This window comes from Rhineura floridana, chromosome 1 (genome assembly GCF_030035675.1).
Source record: "Rhineura floridana isolate rRhiFlo1 chromosome 1, rRhiFlo1.hap2, whole genome shotgun sequence".
Taxonomy (NCBI): Eukaryota; Metazoa; Chordata; class Lepidosauria; order Squamata; family Rhineuridae; genus Rhineura; species Rhineura floridana.
Window position 1 is genome coordinate 158,043,089 of NC_084480.1, and position 21,833 is coordinate 158,064,921.

Here is a 21,833-nt window from a genome sequence, read left to right on the forward strand (position 1 = left end):
AAAAGCTGGACTAGCTGATAGATTGGCTGTGTTCACATTTAACATGAATATTTAGCAATGACATGCATGAGGAGGAATGAGCTACCCCAAGCCTTAGGCCCCAATTGAACTGTTTGAAAGGTAACTAGAAACTTCAGTGTCTTCAAAGTGCCGTGGGCAGACTACTAAAATAATAACACTACTGGATCAGAAATAGGGATTGGGAAGAAATTAGATTTAGATTTAAAGCTGAATCTATGAAATCCACTTTCCATGGGAACCAAAACACAGACATCCTTTGAAATTCACACGTATCTGAATTTTGCAATACAGTTCCCAGATTAACCAATTTTGCAATACAGTTCCCAGATTAAGCAATGTTTACAAAAATATATTAGGGGGAAATGTGCATAAAAATGAATATATTCATGAGGAGAGTGTTCTTGCACTCAGGTCCTGCTCGCGGGCTTCCCCCAGGCACCTGGTTGGCCACTGTGAGAACAGGATGCTGGACTAGATGGGCCACTGGCCTGATCCAGCAGGCTCTTCTTATGCTCTTAAGATATCCTACCAAATGCATATCAGGAGAATTTGCTTGCAAAAATGTGTACTTTAGTGAAAACTACTTACAAAAATGAGCTTATTAGGAGAAATCTATATTAAAATGCTGAAGACTGCAGCTCACATAAGCAAATGTTTCTCCACAGAAAAGACGTTCCCAGCAAATAGAGAACTAGCAGAGAGAAGCCTAGACTAGAATCCTATTCTCCATTTCTGATGTGCACTTTTTTGGGGGGGGCAGGAAACTTTTTTTATTTGGGGGAACAGTTATATGAACACCCACTTGTAGCTTCAAGTGATATGGCCCAGATTCAGATTTATCATTTTAGTGAGGGCAAAGCCACAGGCTCCCATGCAACCTTTTTTTGTCATGGGAATTATTTGTAGGAATGTTCTGGTGACGTAAAAAAGTCTCATGACTGAAAGTGACTGTCAGTCTTTGCTTAGTGGAACTCCCCACCTACTGTGAACTAAGAAAAGTCTGTCTTCTCAAACGGTGCGTCCCATGACAAAGAGGAACAAAGTTTTCTGTGCTTAAACCTCAATGCTTTTTTTCCCTAAACTCAGTGGGTTTGTGATGCTGACAGGATGACCAGAGACTACTGGTGGAAACCAGAACAGCAGCCCCCAAAGTCCCAAAAGGAACTGCTCTCTCACATACTGGAAAGGATTCTTGGTTTCTGTGGAGAGCCAGCAAAGCCTCTTCTGGTCTGTCTTCTGCTCTCTACAAACCAAGAGCTGTAGTGGCTGCAGAAATCTCATTTGATTGTTTGATGGGGGGGGGGAAGTGAACTTCAATACTTGTTTATCTGGACTGTCCTTGTTTCATGTTTAGTATGGGCCTGCCAGGTCTCCAGGTGAAGAGTGGGCATTCAGATCCCCACCTTTTGGACTCCTTGGCCTCTCAGCTACTTCTGCCAGGATGTCCTTGTGTCCTACTTGACAGTTCTGTATTTGAAGGCCTCCTCCCAGTGGCGTACCTGACACCTGGTATGGATCATTTTTTAACACCCCGATGCTCTATACGACAAAATTATTTTCAGTAATACTCATGAAATGAAATAAATAATAATGGCAAGAAAAGAAACGCAGACAGTGAAAATTTTCTTTTATTGAACTTTGTATATATAATCATGCCAGTACAAAAATAAAAAAATAAGAAATTTAAAATATTACAGTACAAAAAAGTAATGGATTAATGCTTTTTAATTACATCAATGTATTTTTTGAAAAAAGGGAAAAAACATACCTATATATTGGTCTGTCGCAGTAATGAATAATAACATTACAGTTTCTGTTTTCGAGTCTTAACTTCTGCAAATTTGTCAATGACTTCGTCAAAATAATAAAATTTAAAAAATCAGAATGAGATGCCTGCTGTTAGCACTTCTGCTTTTGTATCCTGTGTCCATGATCTTGTCCAGCTCCACAACAGATACGAAAGCAAGAGGGTGAAGAAAAGATGCTCCCACTCATTCCGGAGAATTCTTTTTTTAAAAAGCCAAATAAGACCTACCCACCCCCCACCCTGCTGGCAATCTCTGGCAAGTGCAGCACATTCTGGGAAGACACACTAAAGGCATCTCATATCTGGCTTTGCCCCTGGCTCTGAGAGATCGGCTAAACTTGACACAAACATCATGGGCTAAGCCAGCCACAAGTACCTCAGTGTTTTATTCTCTTTGGACCCCCAGAGCAACAAAAAAGACATTGCTCTAGGCTACAGCAATAAATGCAGATATGTTGGCAATTTAGTTTTAAGGAACGAGAACCCCCAATCTTCAGGGTTGGTTTGTTTTCAGATGAGGGAGGAACGGGGGGGGGGGGAAGACCAGGGCCCACCTAGACAGTGTTTGGAGCATCTGTCCATTTACATGGCCCTCTAATATGCCCTGGAGAGAGAGGGCTACTAACCAGCACCAGGTGGCTCCCTGACCCAAGAAAAGCCACCCAAGCATGGCGCTTAAGAATCTAGGCAAATGCTGCTCCTCTGCTAGGAGGCCACATTTGAAGTAATACTTTCCATTTACAATCACAGAATAGTAGAGTTGGACGGGGCGTATAAGGCCATCGAGTCCAACCCCCTGCTCAAGGCAGGAATCCAAATCAAAGCATTGCCAACAGATGGCTGTCCAGCTGCCTCTTGAATGCCTCCAGTGTCGGAGAGCCCACTACCTCTCTAGTAATTGATTCCATTGTCGTATGGCTCTAACAGTTAGGATGTTTTTCCTGATATCCAGTTGAAATCTGGCTTCCTGCAACTTGAGCCCATTATTCCATGTCCTGCACTCTGGGACGATTGAGAAGAGATCCCGGCCCTCCTCTGTGTGACAACCTTTCATGTACTTGAAGAGTGCTATCATATCTCCCCTCAGTCTTCTCTTCTCCAGGCTAAACATTTCTGGTTCTTTCAGTCTCTCCTCACAGGGCTTTGTTTCCAGTCCCCTGATCATCCTTGTTGCCCTCCTCTGAACCTGTTCCAGTTTGTCTGCATCCTTCTTGAAGTGCGGAGACCAGAACTGGATGCAGTATTCAAGATGGGGCCTAACCAGTGCTGAATAGAGGGGAACTAATACTTCACGCGATTTGGAAACTATACTTCTGTTAATGCAGCCTAATATAGCATTTGCCTTTTTTGCAGCCACATCACACTATTGGCTCATATTCCGCTTGTGATCAATGACAATTCCAAGATCCTTCTCACGTGTCGTATTGCTGAGCCAAGTATCCCCCATCTTATAACTGTGTATTTGGTTTCTTTTTCCTAAGTGTAGAACTTTGCATTTATCTCTGTTGAATTTCATTCTGTTGTTTTCAGCCCAATGCTCCAGCCTATCAAGGTCCCTTTGAATTTTGTTTCTATCTTCCACGGTATTAGCTATGCCCCCCAATTTAAAAATGCTGTGCTTCAAGAGCGGCCAGATAAGCATGGCACGGGGCATAGTGGCCAACTCATGGCACCATGTCAGATGTCCATGCTCTCCCAAAGATTCTAGATTCCTGCACACTTGTCACCTTTGCACTAAAACAACCCCCTCCTCTCCTCTGCTGGGAAGACAGAAGACTGGCTGCATCAGCAAAAGAGCAAGATTTTGCTTTTGGTCAGAATTTCCTACCCACTATGCCCCCCCCCCAGTGCAGCTTCGGCTATGCTATTTTGTGGAGTTACTAGACAAAACACATTCACTTTGAAAGGTGCTGCCAGGAAGCGCCTGGTTCTAGCACGGACCTCTAAGGAATGGGCTGGGTAAGGTTGCCATTTTCCAATTGTGGAAGAAATGAGGGTAACTCTGTTCCTCAGGGAAAGAAAGCAGGATGGGAGTTGCAAGTGCAGCTTCTGACTATGAGCAAAGAGGGCCTGTGCTTGCCCTGGTGCCTCCTGGCAGCCTGTTGCCGGTCAGGCTGGAAGGGCATTCTTAAGAAGTTTACAGGTTGAGTTCTCTCACTCCTTTTGCCTGCAGATCAGGCCAAACCTCAAGCATGTTGGGAGGGGCACAATTTAAAGCAACACTACTTGGACCTAAAGCTTGTGGCATACACAAGGCATGCACAACTCCTGCAGCAGAGAAGGGAGGAGAGAGTGCAGGCTTGGGCAGGGGCAAGAGGATTGCCCTGACCCGCTCCAGTCTCTCAGACAGGCTTGAGGCAAAGTCACAAAGAAGCTGCCAGCGGCAGTCCAGCCCCAGAGAACACTGGCATTGGTGAACTGCTTTTGCCCTTTTGAGTCCCAAAGCCACATGTTTATGCCCTGTTCTGCTTTGCAATAAAGCAAAGAAGGCCTTGGCCCCCCTGCAATACATATGCCACCTTCCTGGAGTTTTTCGCTGGGGGAAATCCAAGAAGGGCTTGCTATACACTTCTCCTCCACCCCCAGATCTCTTCCAGGTCTGAAGCTGCAGTGCTCGGCACAGAGGTGCGTTGCAGAAAACTGAGCCCCTCTCACCGTTAGCCCCCGCTCCACTTTGCCTCACCCGTAATAAGCTCCGTGGGAGTCCCGCAGCCTTGTCCCCCGGGCCGGCTCCTTCCTGCCAGGCCCACCGCTGCATACACTGCAACAGCCGGGCAGGGGGGCTTCGCGGCGGCCCTTTCCTCCCCCCCTCGTCCCCCCCTTCGGAGCCGAGGAAGCTCGGCATGGCTCGGGCGCTGCTGGCGCTCCTGTTATGCCGGGGCTCCGGGGTCGCGCGTGGCCCTGTCCAGGCGCCCGTCGGGCTCCAGCTGCCTTTACGGAGCGGGCCGCTGAGCTCACCGGAGCTGCGGGCGCACCGCTCGGCCGAGGAGCAAGACGAGCCTGGCGGCGGCAGCTCCCTCGCTCGCATGCTGCACAACCTGCGTGACAAGTCCCGGCAGGGCTGCCACGTGGAGCCTCCGGCCCGGAGACAAGCCCAGGCGAGAGGCAGCAGCGCAGGCTGGCGCCCTGTGCGATGACGAGGGGGCAAAGCTTGCAAACGTTACTTTTTTGAACTACATCTCCCATCAGCCCAATCCAGTGGCCATGCTGGCTGGGGCTGATGGGAATTGTAGTTTTAAAAAGTAACTTTTCCAAGCACTGCGCGGGGCAGGGGGACAACGGTTTGTAGCAGAACAGACAATGCACCCCCTTATTAAGTGCGCCCGGGGCGGGATGCACGGGCCGACCCACGCCCTCCGCCCTCCCTTGGTACGCCACTGCTTCAGTGTAAACATACTGCATTCATGTCGATTCTGATTTATGGCGACCCTATGAATAGGGTCTTCATGAGGCTGAGAGGCAGTGACTGGCCCAAGGTCACCCAGTGAGCTTCATGGCCATGTGGGGATTCGAACCCTGGTCCCCCAGGTCGTAATCCAACACCTTTAACCACTACACCACACTTGCTCTCACAATAGCACTGAAAGCAATTGAAAATTTTCACCCTTTCAGAGTGACAGCAGCGCTCCTTGAATTTGCTTTATTTTCTGCCTTGCGATGTCCCATTCATTATGTGATTGGGATTGTCCATGTGAGTGACATTCTAAGGGGCTTTGGGGAGAATATTTCACTTGCCTTTAAAGCACTACTTTTGAACCAAAACATAGGTGTATAGTTTGTGGCTTGCTGCAACATCAAATTCTTCCAGTGATGGGCTTCTGGAGCATGCATATACTATGGCGCATGCATAGACTCCCTGATGCCATTACACTTGAACAACTCGGGGACAACCCTATCTTGCACAAAAAAATTCAAGGTTTTGTGAAAAATTGTTATTTTGGGGGGGAGGGGTGTCCCCTTGGTCTTGATTACAAAAAAAAAGAGGTAAACACTGCAAGAAAATGGGAAGGATAGTGAACTTGTACCGGTATTGCATAGTAATACCAGTTAGTCTCTTCCCCACCCAAGGATCTGTGTTGCTTCATAGAAAGTAATGCTCAGCCTGAAGTTGTCTTCTTCCACATTTCTCAGTGCTATTGATGCTGAAGTGCATCATTTCAGCTCAAGCAACTTTTCACCTCCCCTCGCTCCACTTTTAAGCATGCTCCAGCCGTATCACAGGCCACAGGAAATCCTCTCTGTGATGCTAGCAAGCCCCCTCTGATGCGGTTTTGACTGAAAGGAAGCATGTGAGAGGCACAGCAGAAGCTACATGAGTTGGTGTGCTAGCATTGCAGTTATCTACAGCTTTCACTGCCACACAGTTTCAAGTGATCCTAACGTTTATTCTTTACCCATCATTTTCCTGATACCGCAAGGCAACACTTGCTGTTTTACAGTTTTCATAACTATGCAATACAGAAAACAATAAACCACACACAGCCCTCCAGTGTCGCAATTAGTTAATGTTAGACTGAAATTACTGCACCCCCTCTTTGATTACTCCAAAATGTGAAAAGTCAGCCTTGCTGCATTTGGGGGTGGGAGCAAGGTGGGGAGGAGGATCCTGCTCTTCTGCTGAGTGGGACCCTTGACCTCTGCCCTGTCCTGTACTGATGGCACCACTTTCCCTTCCCCTGTAATTATCATCCCTAGTTGCTCACTTTATTTTGGTTCGTTTAGCATTGGAAAAACAGCAAGCAGTATCTTCTGAGGCAGTTAATACAACATATAAACTCTATTCAGGTTTTCAGTCTCGCCACCAAAAGAGTGTGATGTAGCAAATGTATAATGAAGAGTCAGCTTCCCAACTTTGAAGATGCAGAGGTGGGCAGAGCTCTTCACTACATTTGTATGGCGATCCCTGCCATATTCCCAGTTCCACAAATGGGAGAAGGCTGGGGGCTGTTTGGCAGCTGTGTGGCCAAGGTGCCTGGAGAGCCTTGGCCATGTAAGCACTGGTGACAATTCCCCACTTCCCATGGCCTTTTTATCCAGCAGCAGAAAAGGCAGATGGGGAATTTGTGGGATGGCACTGCTTGAATGCCCTCAGAACATCTTTAAACAGTAGCATCCAACCCTCTTGGGAAAGTCTAAAGGGGTGGGGACGTGCTCATTGGAAAAGCAGGGGCAACTACAATATTTGAATTAGCCAGAAATGAAGGCAGATGACCCTGAAGTTCCAGCCCAGAAGGAGCTCACTTTGGATTCAGCAGAACCACGACCACCACTCCCCACCATAGGAGTCAATGGAAACAGGCAAGGCCTCTTTATTGAATGAGGCTTCTCCCAGTGGAACAGATCTAACTAGTCCGACTGAGCTGCAGCTCTAGGACCGCCACCACATGGAGTGAACCTAGCCCTGGTCTACTTGGCCTTACCTGACTTGACCCTGGCTTGCATCACCTGACTCTGCTTGTTTGGCCAAGAACCACAGTTCTGCTGGGATAATTACCATCCTACCCAGGGCTGCCACTAACTGCCCTGGGACTGGGAAGATTTCCAGGAGAAAGGAGATGGGATTAATACCAAGTACCTGCTTCTGATCAGGTTTTACTATCCCAGCCCCAGCAGGGCCATCTACTACCAGCTGCCCTGTGGGAATTATTCCGGATGAGAGGGAGGGAGGCAAAGAAGACATCAAGGTCTGCGTCACTTCAGCTGCCCTCTCTCCAACCATGCCATCTACCACACCAATTGTCCTGTGGAAGGATCCTCACAGATTGTTAGGTTTTTGATATTGTTTATTGACATTTTATTAATGTTTTGATGTTACTTGTCAGCTGTCTTTGTATCCTGCAAGGTGGATACACAGCATTATACAGTTTTTCTAAGCAGGCAGAAGCAACCACACAGAGAAGTGATCCTGCTAGGCAAGTAACCTTCTGCACCCACTCACAGAGACCTGGCTGGTTGTTGCTGTGGCAGTAGTGGTTAGCTCTAGTAGGCAAATGACAGTGGTACAAATGGTGGATATGCTCAGGGGCATGGAAGAGCAGCACCAATTGGACTAGAATGCCAGTGTGGTGCAGTGGTCACAGTGGACTGGGCCCTGGGAGACGCTGGGTCAAATCCCCATTCAGCCAGGAAACATTAGTTAATCTTGGGCCCACTAGTTAATCTTAGGCCAGTCCTTGCCTCTCAGCTTAACCTACCTCACAGAGTTCTTGTGAAGATAAAATTGGGAGGGGGAGAACCATGTACACCACCTTGATCTCCTTGGAGCGGTCAGTAGGACTTCTGAGTTAACATGAAAATCAATGCTATTAAAGTGAGCTCTCTGAGGCATATGCTGATCTGGCTCAGAAATCCTCAAACATTCACATAATGGCTTTTTCTATTCTCTCCCAGTTTAATAAAGAGCTGTTCTTTTGTCAATTCCCCTTCTGTTCTGGACAAAGGGACAAACAGACTATTTCGAATGCAAGTATTTTAATTTTATTTCATACCTTTATTATTAGGGCAGTTTCCAGTTAACATTTTTAGCAGTTTAAAGCAGTGCTTCCCCTTTTCAGTAATTACAGCACTTCATGGAAAATGTTGGCTTATTCATGGTCATTGGCTTATTCATTATTCCTTTCTCTTGCGATCTAGCCAAATCGGGTTGTTCACTTTTTGTGAGGTAGCTGTTTTCCCTGCATGATCCCTCAGTGGATCCATCCAGATGAATAATCTAGGAAACACTGCCCTCCCAATCAACCTCACTTGTCCTCACTGACATCATCACTGTCAAAAATAGTCCTACAGGCATATTTTATAGAAAAAGCTATTTGCACATAGAAAAGAAGACTGGTTAAATAAAATCCAAGAATCCCTTCTGGAATACTTGGGGGAGGGAGGGGGTTGGCAAGGAAGACACTGAAAATACATACCGTACAAGGCCACAAAGCATTAAAGGGTCGGATTGTTTTCTGGGCTTCCAGTTTGATCACAATGCTGTGCCAATAGCTGACTACTGGTCTCATGTCTTAGCAAGAAAGCTTTCCATCTATTTAAAATAAATTCCATCTATACTTTCTACCACAATGAATGATAGAAATGGTCCCCAGCACAGGGACCTCCTTAGCATTGGAAACACAGTGTTGTAAAACAGCATTCTGGATTGTACTAACATCCCATTAAAGAAGTATTCATTCTGTAGCAAAACATTAAAAATCATCCTATTCCATCACTGTCTCTGAGGTGGGATATACCAATATCTGCTTTATAGTGACCTCGAGGTCATATCCTACATTTTCATTTTCTGTCCCCTGGTCAGACTGGACTTCCAGTAGGATTTCAAAGTGTAATCTGGAAAAGCCAAAAGTAGCCCTAGAAAAAACAACCAGCACTTCTACAACAGGTTGACATACTTTTGGTATGACGGTCATGCATGCCTATTGGATAGTGCCCACACTCATTTTTAATTTTTGGCAGTTGCGGAAGGATGAGAGCTTATTCACATAAGCATTTAGGTAGCTCTTTAAGAAGCTTTCCCACAGCAGTGTTCCACCATTTCCCCAAAATATTTTCTTATTGTTTGGCCAGTGTGCCCTGTTCCAGCCACAGGGCACCATCTTTTTATTTCCAAAATGAGTGCATAGGCTGTTCCACTTCACCAAGGAAGTCCCCCCCCCCAAGCAAGGCTCTGCTTCACCTTCATTATATTTGAAAAGTTTTCAGACTGTTGAAGCAGGATTGAGACTAATTCTGCCATAGTAGTATAAGAAGGAAGTCGTTCATTGTTTCACATAAATAATTGTCTGTACACAGCTCTAGATGTTTCATATCATGAATGTGCCAAAATATGATCTTGAGTCATCCTTGACCCACAGCAGCTGTTCTTTAGACACCTTGATGAACACCTCCTCCTTCTCCTCTAGCTGTACCATACCAGCGAGGAAGCTGTTGTGCCTCCACTCCTTACTGTCCTTCCAGTTGCAGTAAGGAATGATGTTGGTTAACACCTTGATGTCCCCTTGATACCGAGAAGTTCTCTTGTAAATGGCATGGGTGACAACAAACTCGCTCTTCTGCTGAATTTCTGGGCAGCTTGACTGCCCCAAGTAGAGCTTTGAATAGATGTAGTAGTGTCCAGGCTGGTTGCAGATCAGGGAGCCGTCCTTGTAGCCCATGTCTTGTAGAAAGGCAGAGCCGTTCACGTGTTGCCACTCCACAGATCCGTTCAGAGACACAGTGACAGTGGAACCTGGAAAACACAACATCCTCTATCTTCAGCATTGTTTCAGAATCAATCAGGGAATCAAACACAACTCTCCTTCAAAATTTACACCTCCAAATTGTGCAATGGTATTCTCCAATAACAATAGGTACACTATACTGTATATGTATTAGTGAAAAGGACACACAAAGATGCATATAGTATATTGATTAAAATAACACAAAAAGATAAATTCTTCTGGGAGAATAGCTTGCAAAAATTTACTTAGGCAAAATGTCATACAAAAAATGTATAAAGAGAAATGTGTGTGAAAATGCTTCACATTTTCAGGTGGGCATTAATTAAAAAAAATATGCAGAAATGAGGCAAACCAAAGATGGGAGAAATGAGAAACTGAAATGGACAGATTCTTCCCACCCTAAAAATACTGGTTTCAACGCTGATCCCCATCCTCCTCCCACAGTGACTCCTGTCAAGCTCCTTCTAAGCTTTAGGAAGGAAAGGGTGTGTTTCTGATTCTTTACTACTGACCCTAGCTCCGTTCCCTTTTACATGCGTGCGCGCGACACACGGCCGCCATGGAAGCCATGAAGTACTGAGCGGTCCTGGACTCAGAAGCCATGGCATCAATAGTAAAATCCCCCAGAAGAAATAGTCTCGAAAATCTCAATGCCACATCTGAGACCATGTCTGTCAGCTCAGGCAGGGAAACTGCTGGGCAGTGGGACAGCCAGTACACATACAGTATTCCTAATCTGTCCCTCTCCCCCAGTGCCGATAGCTACCCTCACACATTAGCTCGGAGTCACATTGGATGGTCACCTTCTTGACAATGCCAGGGGGGGCAGCAGCAGTGGAGGCCCAGTGGGTGGGGGCTCAGGTCAGCTCCAGAGGACCATTAGTAGTACTATGCGAAGTCTCACTCAAGCCTGCCATTGCCCTTGGTTCTGCCACTGATACAAGGTAGGCAATTCGTAGCCCTTTTCATTCATGCTTACAAACATGAAGGTAGGCTCCAGAAAGCCTGGCCTGGCTACAAGCTAAAGCTGCTTTCACCATTACACCCTGCACACCTCCAGGCAACTTGTAGTCTCAATGCGTGTATGAGACGATGGTGTCGAGAGGAGGGGTTTGGATTTGTTAGGCACTGGGGAACATTTTGGGACAAGCCGGGCCTGTACAAAAGGGATGGGCTCCACTGGAACCAGACTGCTGGCACTTAAAATTAAAAAGGTGGCAGAGCAGCTTTTAAACTGACTGAGGGGGGAAACCCGACAGGAGCTGAGGAAGGTCTGGTTCGGAATAAACCTCCCCCCTGGGATAAAGACCAAAGAAATGAGGAAATTTTAAAAGGGGTAGGCCTAGAAGTAGGCATTGTGAGAGCAGGGGCACAGGACATCAATTCAGAAGGGCAAAATTACCACAGGCCAAACCAAAAGTGCCAAAGACACTTGAAGAGAGACACTGCTTGCAAGTGTCTATACGCTAATGCTAGGAGCCTCCGAACCAAGATGGGAGAACTGGAGTGCTTGGTCTTAGAGGAGAGCATTGATATAGTGAGCATAACGGAGACCTGGTGGAATGGAGAAAACCAGTGGGATACGGTTATCCCTGGATATATATATCGGAAGGACAGGGAAGGATGTATTGGTGGCGGTGGCTCTCTATATATGAAAGAAGGCATTGAATCCAGCAAGCTCGGAATCCTGGAAATTACAGGCCAGTTAGCTTAACTTCTGTCCCTGGAAAACTGGTAGAAAGTATTATTTAAGCTAGATTAACTAAGCACATAGAAGAACAAGCTTTGCTGAAGCAGAGCCAGCATGGCTTCTGCAAGGGAAAGTCCTGTCTCAGTAACCTATTAGAATTCTTTGAGAGTGTCAACAAGCGACTTCCGGGAAGGGTGACTTCGCTTGTGCCTGCTTTTGAGACGGGCTCCCGCCGCAGAAGAAGCTTATTCAGATATAAATCAGTCAGAACATTTTTTTTTTGACTGATGAAATTTCTCCTGGGCAGGGAGAAACATAGAGATCAACCTCAAAAGCCTGTTTTTGTTGGGAGGACTGGATTTCATTAATTTATGAGAAAAGGTCCAGCCAGCAATGCCGGATGGACTTCCGAACAAGCTCTATCTGATTAATGCAATACGTTTATATTTTCTTCAAAGAGAAAACGGACTAACAGGCAAGCACCCTTCTTTCTATTCTTTTTTTTACTTGGTTTATATTGTTGCAGCAAAAAGAGATTTGTCAAATGAATCAGCTTTAAAGAACTTCTGGGTGAGCTATAACTCTTCTCTGTTATTCACGAAATTAACAGCTTATCTCTGTTTCTATTGCAAAAAGCTGTCCTGGAAATGCATTCTAAAGATATAAACAGAAGAGGGATTTCTATTCCGAGGAACATTATATTGTCTGGGACTATTCTCTTTTTGGTCTATTTTATTTTGACGAATCTGCTTCTTCACGACGCCACTAACTGTTTTGATGCTGGGAACTAAATTTGTTTTGTATTCTTGAACATAGAGAGATAAGGCAGGCAGCTCTGTTTATACTGTGATGTCATCAAGCCTGGAATATTAACCCAATTGTTGCTGAAATAAGAAGTGGTTCTTCTTTATTTTTGTTTTGTTTTGTTTTCGTGGTTTTAAAAATGGCAATCAAGAAAGTGGCTGAGAATCTGGAAGTAATTATGTTTCAGAAAATAATGGATGAGATTGAGATAACGAAACAAACCCTGCGACAGGGCAGTAAGGAGCTGAAAATGGAACTGAGCAAAATGACGCAGGAGCTTAAAGAAATAGGGGATCCTGTGAGAGAGGACAATGAGATCAGAGATGAGAAAAGAAAAAATAAAGGGAAGATACAAGCCCTGGAGATTGGAACAAATGTGGAATTGGAAAAAGATCTGGAGTTTATGGATATTAGAAATAAAATCTACTGTTTGGAATTTAACGTTATCTCTGAAGAAATTAATGAAGATATTAGAGATAAAGTTATCAATGGCTTGGATAATCTTCTGGATAATCTTCTGAATGATGTGATGGAGCTTGATATAGAGAAAATCTATGGAATTAACTGCAGCCATGTGACAATGGAAAAACTCTCAAGAGATGAGCCAGTGCATTCTGTAAAAAAGAAGAACAGAGATATGACTTTACAACAATATTTCAGCAACTTATTCAGAATTGATGGCAAGAAAATATTTGGGATAGAGGAAATTCCCATCAGACTCTTATTATATGGCTATGGCTATGACAGCAAGATTATTATGGAATACTGATAATGGAAGATTGGACACTGAAATTACTGGACTTAACAGGACTATTGAAGATGGAAGATGGAATTAATATGGATAATGGAATAATGGCTATTGAAATTATTGGACCTAACAGATTTTGATGAGATGGATTAATCGATATGTTTATTTGGACTATGGTTATGACAATAAGATTATTATTATTATTAACGAGATGGATTAATCGACATGTTTATTTGGAGAAAAATTGATAGATATATTTCTTAAAGAATTGAAACCTCTCTGACTTTTTGTGGAAAGAATAAAGTAATGTTTATGAGATTTGATGATTAATTAAGATAACTACTGGAGGAAAGTGATTTTATAATATAATTTAAGAGACAGGATTGTTATATATTGTAGACCTATAACTGATTTGATCTGTGACAAATGGGAAGTCAACATTTTATTTTTTTGTTTAATCATTTTTGTTTTGTTTTGTTTTTTGTCTTTGAATGTTTTATGATTTTGTTTTGTACGTTTTATGAAAATTTGAATAAAAATTATTGTAAAAAAAAAAAGAGAGTGTCAACAAGCATATAGATAGAGGTGATCCAGTGGACATAGTGTACTTAGACTTTCAAAAAGCTTTTGACAAGGTACCTCACCAAAGACTTCTGAGGAAGCTTAGCAGTCATGGAATGAGAGGAGAGGTCCTCTTGTGGATAAGGAATTGGTTAAGAAGCAGGAAGCAGAGAGTAGGAATAAACGGACAGTTCTCCCAATGGAGGGCTGTAGAAAGTGGAGTCCCTCAAGGATCAGTATTGGGACCTCTACTCTTCAACTTGTTCATTAATGACCTAGAATTAGGAGTGAGCAGTGAAGTGGCCAAGTTTGCTGACAATACTAAATTGTTCAGGTTTATTAAAACAAAAAGGTATTGCGAAGAGCTCCAAAAAGACCTGTCCAAACTGAGTGAATGAGCGGAAAAATGGCAAATGCAATTCAATGTAAACAAGTGTGAAATTATGCATATTGGAGCAAAAATCTTAATTTCACATATATGCTCATGGGGTCTGTACTGGCGATGACCAACCAGGAGAGAGACCTCGGGGTTGTAGTGGACAGCACGATGAAAATGTCGACCCAGTTTGCGGCAGCTGTGAAAAGGGCAAATTCCATGCTAGGGATAATTAGGAAAGGTATTGAAAATAAAACAGCTGATATCATAATCCCGTTGTATAAATCTGTGATGCGGCCACATTTGGAATACTGTGTACAGTTCTGGTCGCCTCATCTCAAAAAGGATATTATAGAGTTGGAAAAGGTTCAGAAGAGGGCAACCAGAATGATCAAGGGGATGGAGCGACTCCCTTATGAGGAAAGGTTGCAGCATTTGGGGCTTTTTAGTTTAGAGAAAAGGCGGGTCAGAGGAGACATGATAGAAGTGTATAAAATTATGCATGGCATTGAGAAAGTGGATAGAGAAAAGTTTTTCTTCCTCTCTCATAATACTAGAACTCGTGGACATTCAAAGAAGTTGAATGTTGGAAGATTCAGGACAGACAAAAGGAAGTACTTCTTTACTCAGCGCATAGTTAAACTATGGAATTTTCTCCCACAAGACGCAGTAACGGCCACCAGCTTGGATGGCTTTAAAAGAAGATTAGACAAATTCATGGAGGACAGGGCTATCAATGGCTACTAGCCATGATGGCTGTGCTCTGCTACCCTAGTCAGAGGCAGCATGCTTCTGAAAACCAGTTGCCGGAAGCCTCAGGAGGGGAGAGTGTTCTTGCACTCAGGTCCTGCTTGCGGGCTTCCCCCAGGCACCTGGTTGGCCACTGTGAGAACAGGATGCTGGACTAGATGGGCCACTGGCCTGATCCAGCAGGCTCTTCTTATGTTCTTATGTTTAACTAGCTCTGCTTCAAGCCCACTGCAGCTTCTTAGAAAGGTTTGGCAAAGGGTAGAAATTGCATTAGGAAGTTTTCCTACCTAGTGTCAGATGAGCAGCTGGCTTTTCCGTGGTAGGTTTATGACCTGTGAGGGGAAAAAATAAAACATATTTTCCTAGTTGTTTGCAGGTGCCTGTAGGCAACAGAGGCATTTCAAATTAACTCAGGACCATTACCAGGGTTTTGTATACACTGCAATTCTGTGCAAGTGTAGAACAAGTACAGAAATGTTACTACTGGATGCAAAATTCAACCCTGAGAATCTCAGATCCTTTTGTGGGAGTTTAAGAAGCAAGTTTCTGGTCCTTAAAACTGTAAAGAGATGCTTGAAAGTGTGTAGGCTATGCCAGCTGAAATTTCAGAAAGCTGAAAGGCTTCTGGGGGCTTCAGTGCCCTTATAGCTTCTTGTCCTTTCCTATAGCAAAAAGAATCACACTGAAGAATGAACATTGCAGAATAGCACCATGGAAGCTGCGTGATACTGTCCATGTAGCGTTCTCTATCCTGACTGGCAGTGACTTTCCAGGATTTCAGACAGGATTGTCTCCAAGCACCATCTGAAGATGCTGGGGACAGAACTTCGTAGCTTCTGCACGCAAAGCAGATGCTCTGCAACTGAGATATGGCTCTTCCTCCTAATAAGAGAAACAATGCATATTTGCCCATTTTCTCATCATGCAATTTGAATTCACGTGGCACCAAAAAAAAAGTTTAGCACACTTAAAAAAATGTTATTTCATTTTTGTCACTATCTCATACAGTTTGATTTCCCTGTGGCCAGCAACCAACAAGGGACTGTGGGGTGACAGCAGCAAATTTTTTGGCCTGTTGGAGGCAGTTGCTGCTATTTGCACATGCAACCCCCAGCCAGAGCAGCTTCTGTAGCAGCTCCCTCGCTGCCTGGCACCTCCCTCACTGATCTGCTTTCTCCCTCACTCCAGGCCCAACCTCATGAGCAGGGACATGGGAGCATGTAGGGTCTGTCTTTTGTGATTCATGGCATGCCTTGGGCAGCCAAAAGGTAGAAGAATGACACAGCGACATCGCGACACTGGGGAGGGGGGCTTAGAGAATATTTCCCGTTTGGCGTATAAACCAAGTCTTTGTTGTCTTTTAGGCACTTTTCCTCTTTCAACGATCCTGAGACTGGTATCTGTTAGTAAGGATGGTATCTGATATGATTTTATATATGTAACGATTGTTGCTACTGTAATGATTTCATATGTTTTTTGGTTTTATATATGCAACTGTTTTACCTTTGTATACTGTATATGCAATTGTTTTACATATATTTTATTATAAATGGCTTTGATATGCCTCATAGGAAGTGCATCATAATGAAACTTAGTAGTAGTATTAACAGGGCCATCTCAGCTGCATGGGTACACTATGACAGAGATGGATATTATACAGAGATGGATATTATAGTTCAGCTTAATTGTGTCGGTGTAGGGATGGAAAGCTCTTTCAGTTTTCTTCGTTTCTCATTTTTCCAGTCTTTAATTCAGTTCTTCAGGTTTCTCCATCAACTTGCAATTTTTTTAATTAAAAAAATAAAAATTATCCAGCGTTTTAGTGCAAATTTCTCCTGATATTTTGTAGGCAGTTTTAACGAATGTACATATTTTTGCACTCTATTTCTCATCATATAATGCATTTTGTATGTTATTTTCACTCACTTATGAACATTTCCCCCTAATAGTTGCATTTTTGTAAACATGTTTGTTTGGCGAACTGTATTGCAAAATTGGAATGTGTGAATTTCAAAGGATGGCTCTGTTTCAGCTCTCATATTGTTTCAGAATTTGTGAATTGATAGATCCAGCTTCAAATGGTAACTGAATACAAGTTTGCACCCAACCCTAATACTGTGGCTTCAGTATTAGCTGTTGTGGCTTTTTAATTATAATAAACATGTATTGGTTTCCATTTTGTGAGTATTTATGTATAGATGCTTACACAAACAGGGCCTTTGACCCACGGAATTCCTCTGTGCCTTTAATTAAACTATTGCAATTAATTCCACCAGTAGATTTTGTAACATTTCCTTACCACATGGAAGAGTTGATGTCGCATGTAACCAGAGGACGTATAGACTGAGGGGGTGGGCAATGGAAGGTGGGTGTCATTGACAGGTCAGTGATTTTTTTCCTGAGGTACTGTTGCTACTGCCTTGAGAAGCATTACAGCAGCACATTATATAATTATACTATTTTCTCATTTTCATTTTTAATGTCTGTCACTTCTTTACTTCCTTTACAACCTTGTTGATGTTGTGGGCAGCCAGTGGAGATCAGAATGCTGTCTGGAATGCTCAGGAGCTCCTGTACTAAGTGGCTCCTGTGTACCTCTGCCAAAAGTACAACATGGTCTCTCATGGCTGAGATAGGTGCTACCAGGAATTTGGAAGTCACCTAATTTGCTTCTGTGGTTGGGCCAGCTCTGACAATCAGAGACCTCCACTTTCAAAATGGGTTCCCCGTGCTCCTGGAGAGATCCCCCCATCGGCAAATCTAAGACATTTTGCTGCTCGACGCAAAGAAGATGATACCCACTCCATACCACAGTACCTGACTGGATTGATAGTTGAATTTTTCTTAACAGTGGTGACAGAACAGCATCCACCATACGGTGGAGTGATCCAATACTGTCCTCCAACATCTCACTGCCATTGACTCACCACTTCCCCTGTGGCCTGTTTTCTGCCTGCTTAAACAAATGCTGCAGTGCAGCAGTGACAGTGTGTAGCATGTGATCAGAGTGACACAGTTGCACACACATGTGGTGCGTGCTGGAGTGCATGGCCTGGGCTGGCTGTCTCTCTGCCTGGTCAGGAGTCTAGTGGTGACTAGATGAGACAGTGTGCAACAAACACAAATTGCCTCTATCACAGCGCTGGCTCAGGAGGAAGGTGAGCAGCTGGAATTTCATGGAGAATGGCTGTGAGGAGCTGCCCCCACCATCTGCTATCTGGGGCAGCCACATCACTGTCTTATTGTAGGGTTGGACTTGCCTGTGCTCAGTGATCAAACAGAAATTAATTTTATGAATAAATGCATTGAAAAGCACTGAGTGCATATTTTACACTGTCATATATGTGAGAAGGGCATATTTTATATTTGAGGTATATATTTTATGTTAAAAGTGTTTGTATAAAATACATATAGTCTAAATACAGACTTTCTGTGCATCCTTCAAAATAAAATCTGCACAAAATGGGATGGAACAGACATAAGACAGTGCTAGCATGACTGAAATCTTGACCATGGGGAAGGGCTTTGTTGGATAATATGCTACTATATTGTGCGAAATTATGTATATACTGTTTGTAATTTCTAATTCCACTTGTAACTGATTGCAACAAGCAATGTCTAACTAGCACTAAAAAGTTCTAGACAAAGGTCAAGACAAACTTACCTTGTACAAGTTTCTCATAGGTTTCATGCGCATCTCCCTAAAAAAAGAAAAATCAGAAGTCAATTCCTAGTCAAGCCACCTGGAGAATCATCTTATTCACATTCAAACAACCATTCCAGGGATACCACCTCTGAAATATGTGGAATTCTCTCTTATTTCCATCAATGCACAGAAGATCAACGCTATGTCTATCTGACATAGTAAACTGAGGAACCAGGATTCTACATCTCCCTGCCTCCTTCCTTTGATTCTTTAACAGATACTTGGAGGCTATTAAAATAAAATAGCATACAGGAATGGATGTCTACCAGTTACAGTAAAAAGGTCTATAATCTCAGTGTATATGAAGTTAGGGTCACTTCAAATATTGCAGACAACCTTCCTGAAAAGTATTTTAGATAAGAAAAAGAGCTAAAACTACAGACAGATTATCATGTGTGGCAGTTGCATATATGTGCATTTTGCTTCATGTACATCTAGTGCATGAAACATTTTGGGTTCACAGACAAAAGGGACAATTTGTATGGACACCGAGCTGAAGAAGACATGAGATTATTACAACAATCTAATTTTTTTCCAGTGGTATAGGTTCTATTTATTTTTTTTAAAGGGACCATCAAAGATCTAGATAGCTAGAAGTGGTGACTGTGTACAACTACACGTACAGATAACATTTTGGACAGTAGGCACAGACAGATTCCAGTTTTCGAAAAGATTTGCATCTGTAATTTAAAACAGTAGAGAATTATATTCTGAAATGTCTTTTATATAATAGTCCAAGGGAAAGATTTTACAGAAATATTTTGTCTAGTTTAACAACCTACTCTAACCAAGACATTATCTGTTTTCTCCAATAAGATGTTTATAAAACAGCATTGCATGCTTTGTCTACAAGGAAACTCCAAAAGAGTAGTGAAGCAGGCCATGTATTTAAGAATGGGCTCTAATTTTTGTTTAATTGGGTTTTGCTCTATTGCATTACAAGTTTTTATATAATCATATCGTATTTTAACTTTATTTCAATGTTTATATCCATTTTATTGTTTTTATACTGGAAAATGTTGTTTATTTTTAAAGTTGTCCAGGCCAATGATTCAATAAATTTGTTGTTGATTATGATGTACACAGTCTAGATGACAGGGGCAAGTCGCAGTTTTCCAAGGACAAAAACAGATACTATGGAAATGTCATGTGCTTTTAATATATGTGTTCCATGTCAGAAACTCATAATTTCAAGTAGCATTTAGACTTGAAATGGACACCCAGAAGTAATCTAAGCAGTGTCATTAGAAATTATAATTAGAAACTCAGTTAGTTTAAATGTTTTGGGTTTCTGTTCTGTTATTTAAATGCTGATGAGATGAGCTCAAACTTGTTTTCTAGGTAATTAATAACATTGTTAGTATCATTCCTTTTGTGGATACAATATAGTCCTGGGGGGGGGGGGTGAGATCAGGCAGTGCCTAGAGCAAGCCTGTAAATATATGCATAGCTAGTCAAGGACTACACATCTAAGCAGAGCTTGGAAAAGTTACTTTTTTGAACTACAACTCCCATCAGCCCCAGCCAACATGGCCACTGGATTGGGCTGATGGGAGTTGTAGTTCAAAAAAGTAACTTTTCCAAGTTCTGCATCTAAGGCACAATCCACTGGAGCAATCCACCCTAAAATTAATGGAAGTGGCACAAAAGTACCATGGGCTCTTCTGTAGTTCTCATAATTTCAGTAAAGCTTGCTTAGTGGATTGTGCCTTAAATAGGTAGTCCTTGAGAATTCATGCGAAGATCTTTTTATTCTCCATTGCTTTGGATGAGCATACCTGCATACAGTGGGTGGTTTGCATCAGAGGTCTCCATGTGGGGAGCATCCTTAAAGCTCCATTCGCAACATGTGCCCACATCCTGGTTCACTATAGACAGAAGCTCCTGCCCTGCTTCCTATACCACAATAGGAAGTTGCCTTGTACTGAGTCAGACCCTTGGTCCATTTAGCTCAGCACTTACTAGATGCAGCTCTGTAGGATTTCAGGCAGGATATCTTTCGCAGCACTACCTGGAGATGCTGCAGATTGAACCTGGACCCTTCTGCACGCAGAGCAGATGCCCCACCAATGAGCTATAGTTACTCTCCAATAAACACAGTAAAATATTTCATATGACCAACAGTTTTTGGTTGAAGGAATATGCATAAATCTGAGTTACACATGTCAAGCAGAATAGAAATAAATCCCACTGTCAGCTGTGAAGAAGCAGTAAAACTCACACACCCCCATTTCAGTCATCTAATTTATTAAGTACAGATTTATGATACATCATCTTTGTTAATAGGCCAGATATATGATCTATTTAAAAGCATTTGAAAATAATTCCATCTGCAACCAACTACAACCCAAATCTGGCATTTATGAGGGCCCCAGACCAGTAAGGACTGCACTGCCCCAATAACTGTGCCATTCTCACTTGGCGCAGAGCACCCAACCACATCGGATGCAGTGTGAGAGAATTCTTAGTGTGCATGTCGCACATATATCCTAAGGAGCCTATTGAGAGTGTCTTGTGGCATGGTAATTAATCAGCAGAGTTTAAAAAATTAAATCTGATACCTGTATTGCAAAACTTGGAGAAATCCAAATGATAATTACATTCAGAACCATATATTTGTCCAGGAGGTATGAATTAGGTCAGACTGCTTAAAAACATTTCCCAAACAAAATTCTCCTATCTAATATCTATCTTCTCATATCTAACCCTAACCAAATAGAAACAAAGAGCTTCTGATTCCCAAATGTGCAAACACTGGCATCTTCACAGCTTCTGTTAATTCCTGCTGTCTAATCTCACATCCACACCCAGAATAAGCCTCCATTTATCTGCTTCCCACTCCCATTTGCCCCTATGAACTATATATGACCTGTGATGTGACTTTGTCCAGGTCCTTGCGGAAACAGATGAGGAAATAAGCTTGTATGGCTAAACCAGCCAATGTCAGCAGGACCAGGATTCCCAGGAGCAGCTGACCATGCTGCCATTTCTTCTGGGTCTTCTGCACTGGTGGCACAAAGGGGACATCCCTCTGTGGTGTATCCACAACAAAAATGGATGGATATCTGTCTTCCATAAGATCGGCACCAAGATTATTGCAATGTGCAATGTGTTGCTGAGCAAATAGGCTTGTTGCTTCTCTGCGACCTGA

General features: G+C 43.1%; 1 protein-coding gene across 2 annotated transcripts; it reads right to left on the reverse strand.

The window, feature by feature from the left end:
- Window positions 1-8,316: 8,316 nt before the first annotated feature.
- On the reverse strand, window positions 8,317-21,833 carry TNFSF14 (TNF superfamily member 14). 2 transcript variants are annotated; one of them, XM_061628999.1, is made up of 4 exons: window positions 21,552-21,833; window positions 18,641-18,677; window positions 15,264-15,308; window positions 8,317-10,055 (listed from the first exon to the last, which is right to left on the reverse strand). In XM_061628999.1, the coding sequence occupies exons 1-4, from the start codon at window positions 21,756-21,758 to the stop codon at window positions 9,631-9,633; spliced, it is 714 nt and encodes a 237-aa protein (XP_061484983.1). In that variant the 5' UTR covers window positions 21,759-21,833; the 3' UTR covers window positions 8,317-9,630. The 2 variants fall into 2 exon arrangements, with proteins under 2 accessions (XP_061484983.1, XP_061485069.1); XM_061629085.1 differs by lacking the exon at window positions 15,264-15,308.

Excerpts from the sequence above, each read along its gene's own strand:
- TNFSF14 (XM_061628999.1), bottom strand. The coding sequence starts at position 21,758 with ATGGAAGACAGATATCCATCCATTTTTGTTGTGGATACACCACAGAGG. Across the intron at positions 18,678-21,551 it reads TGGACAAAGTCACATCACAG|GGAGATGCGCATGAAACCTA; the intron begins GTCATATATAGT and ends TTCTTTTTTTAG. Across the intron at positions 10,056-15,263 it reads AGCTGCTCATCTGACACTAG|GTTCCACTGTCACTGTGTCT; the intron begins GTAGGAAAACTT and ends TGTGTTTTCCAG.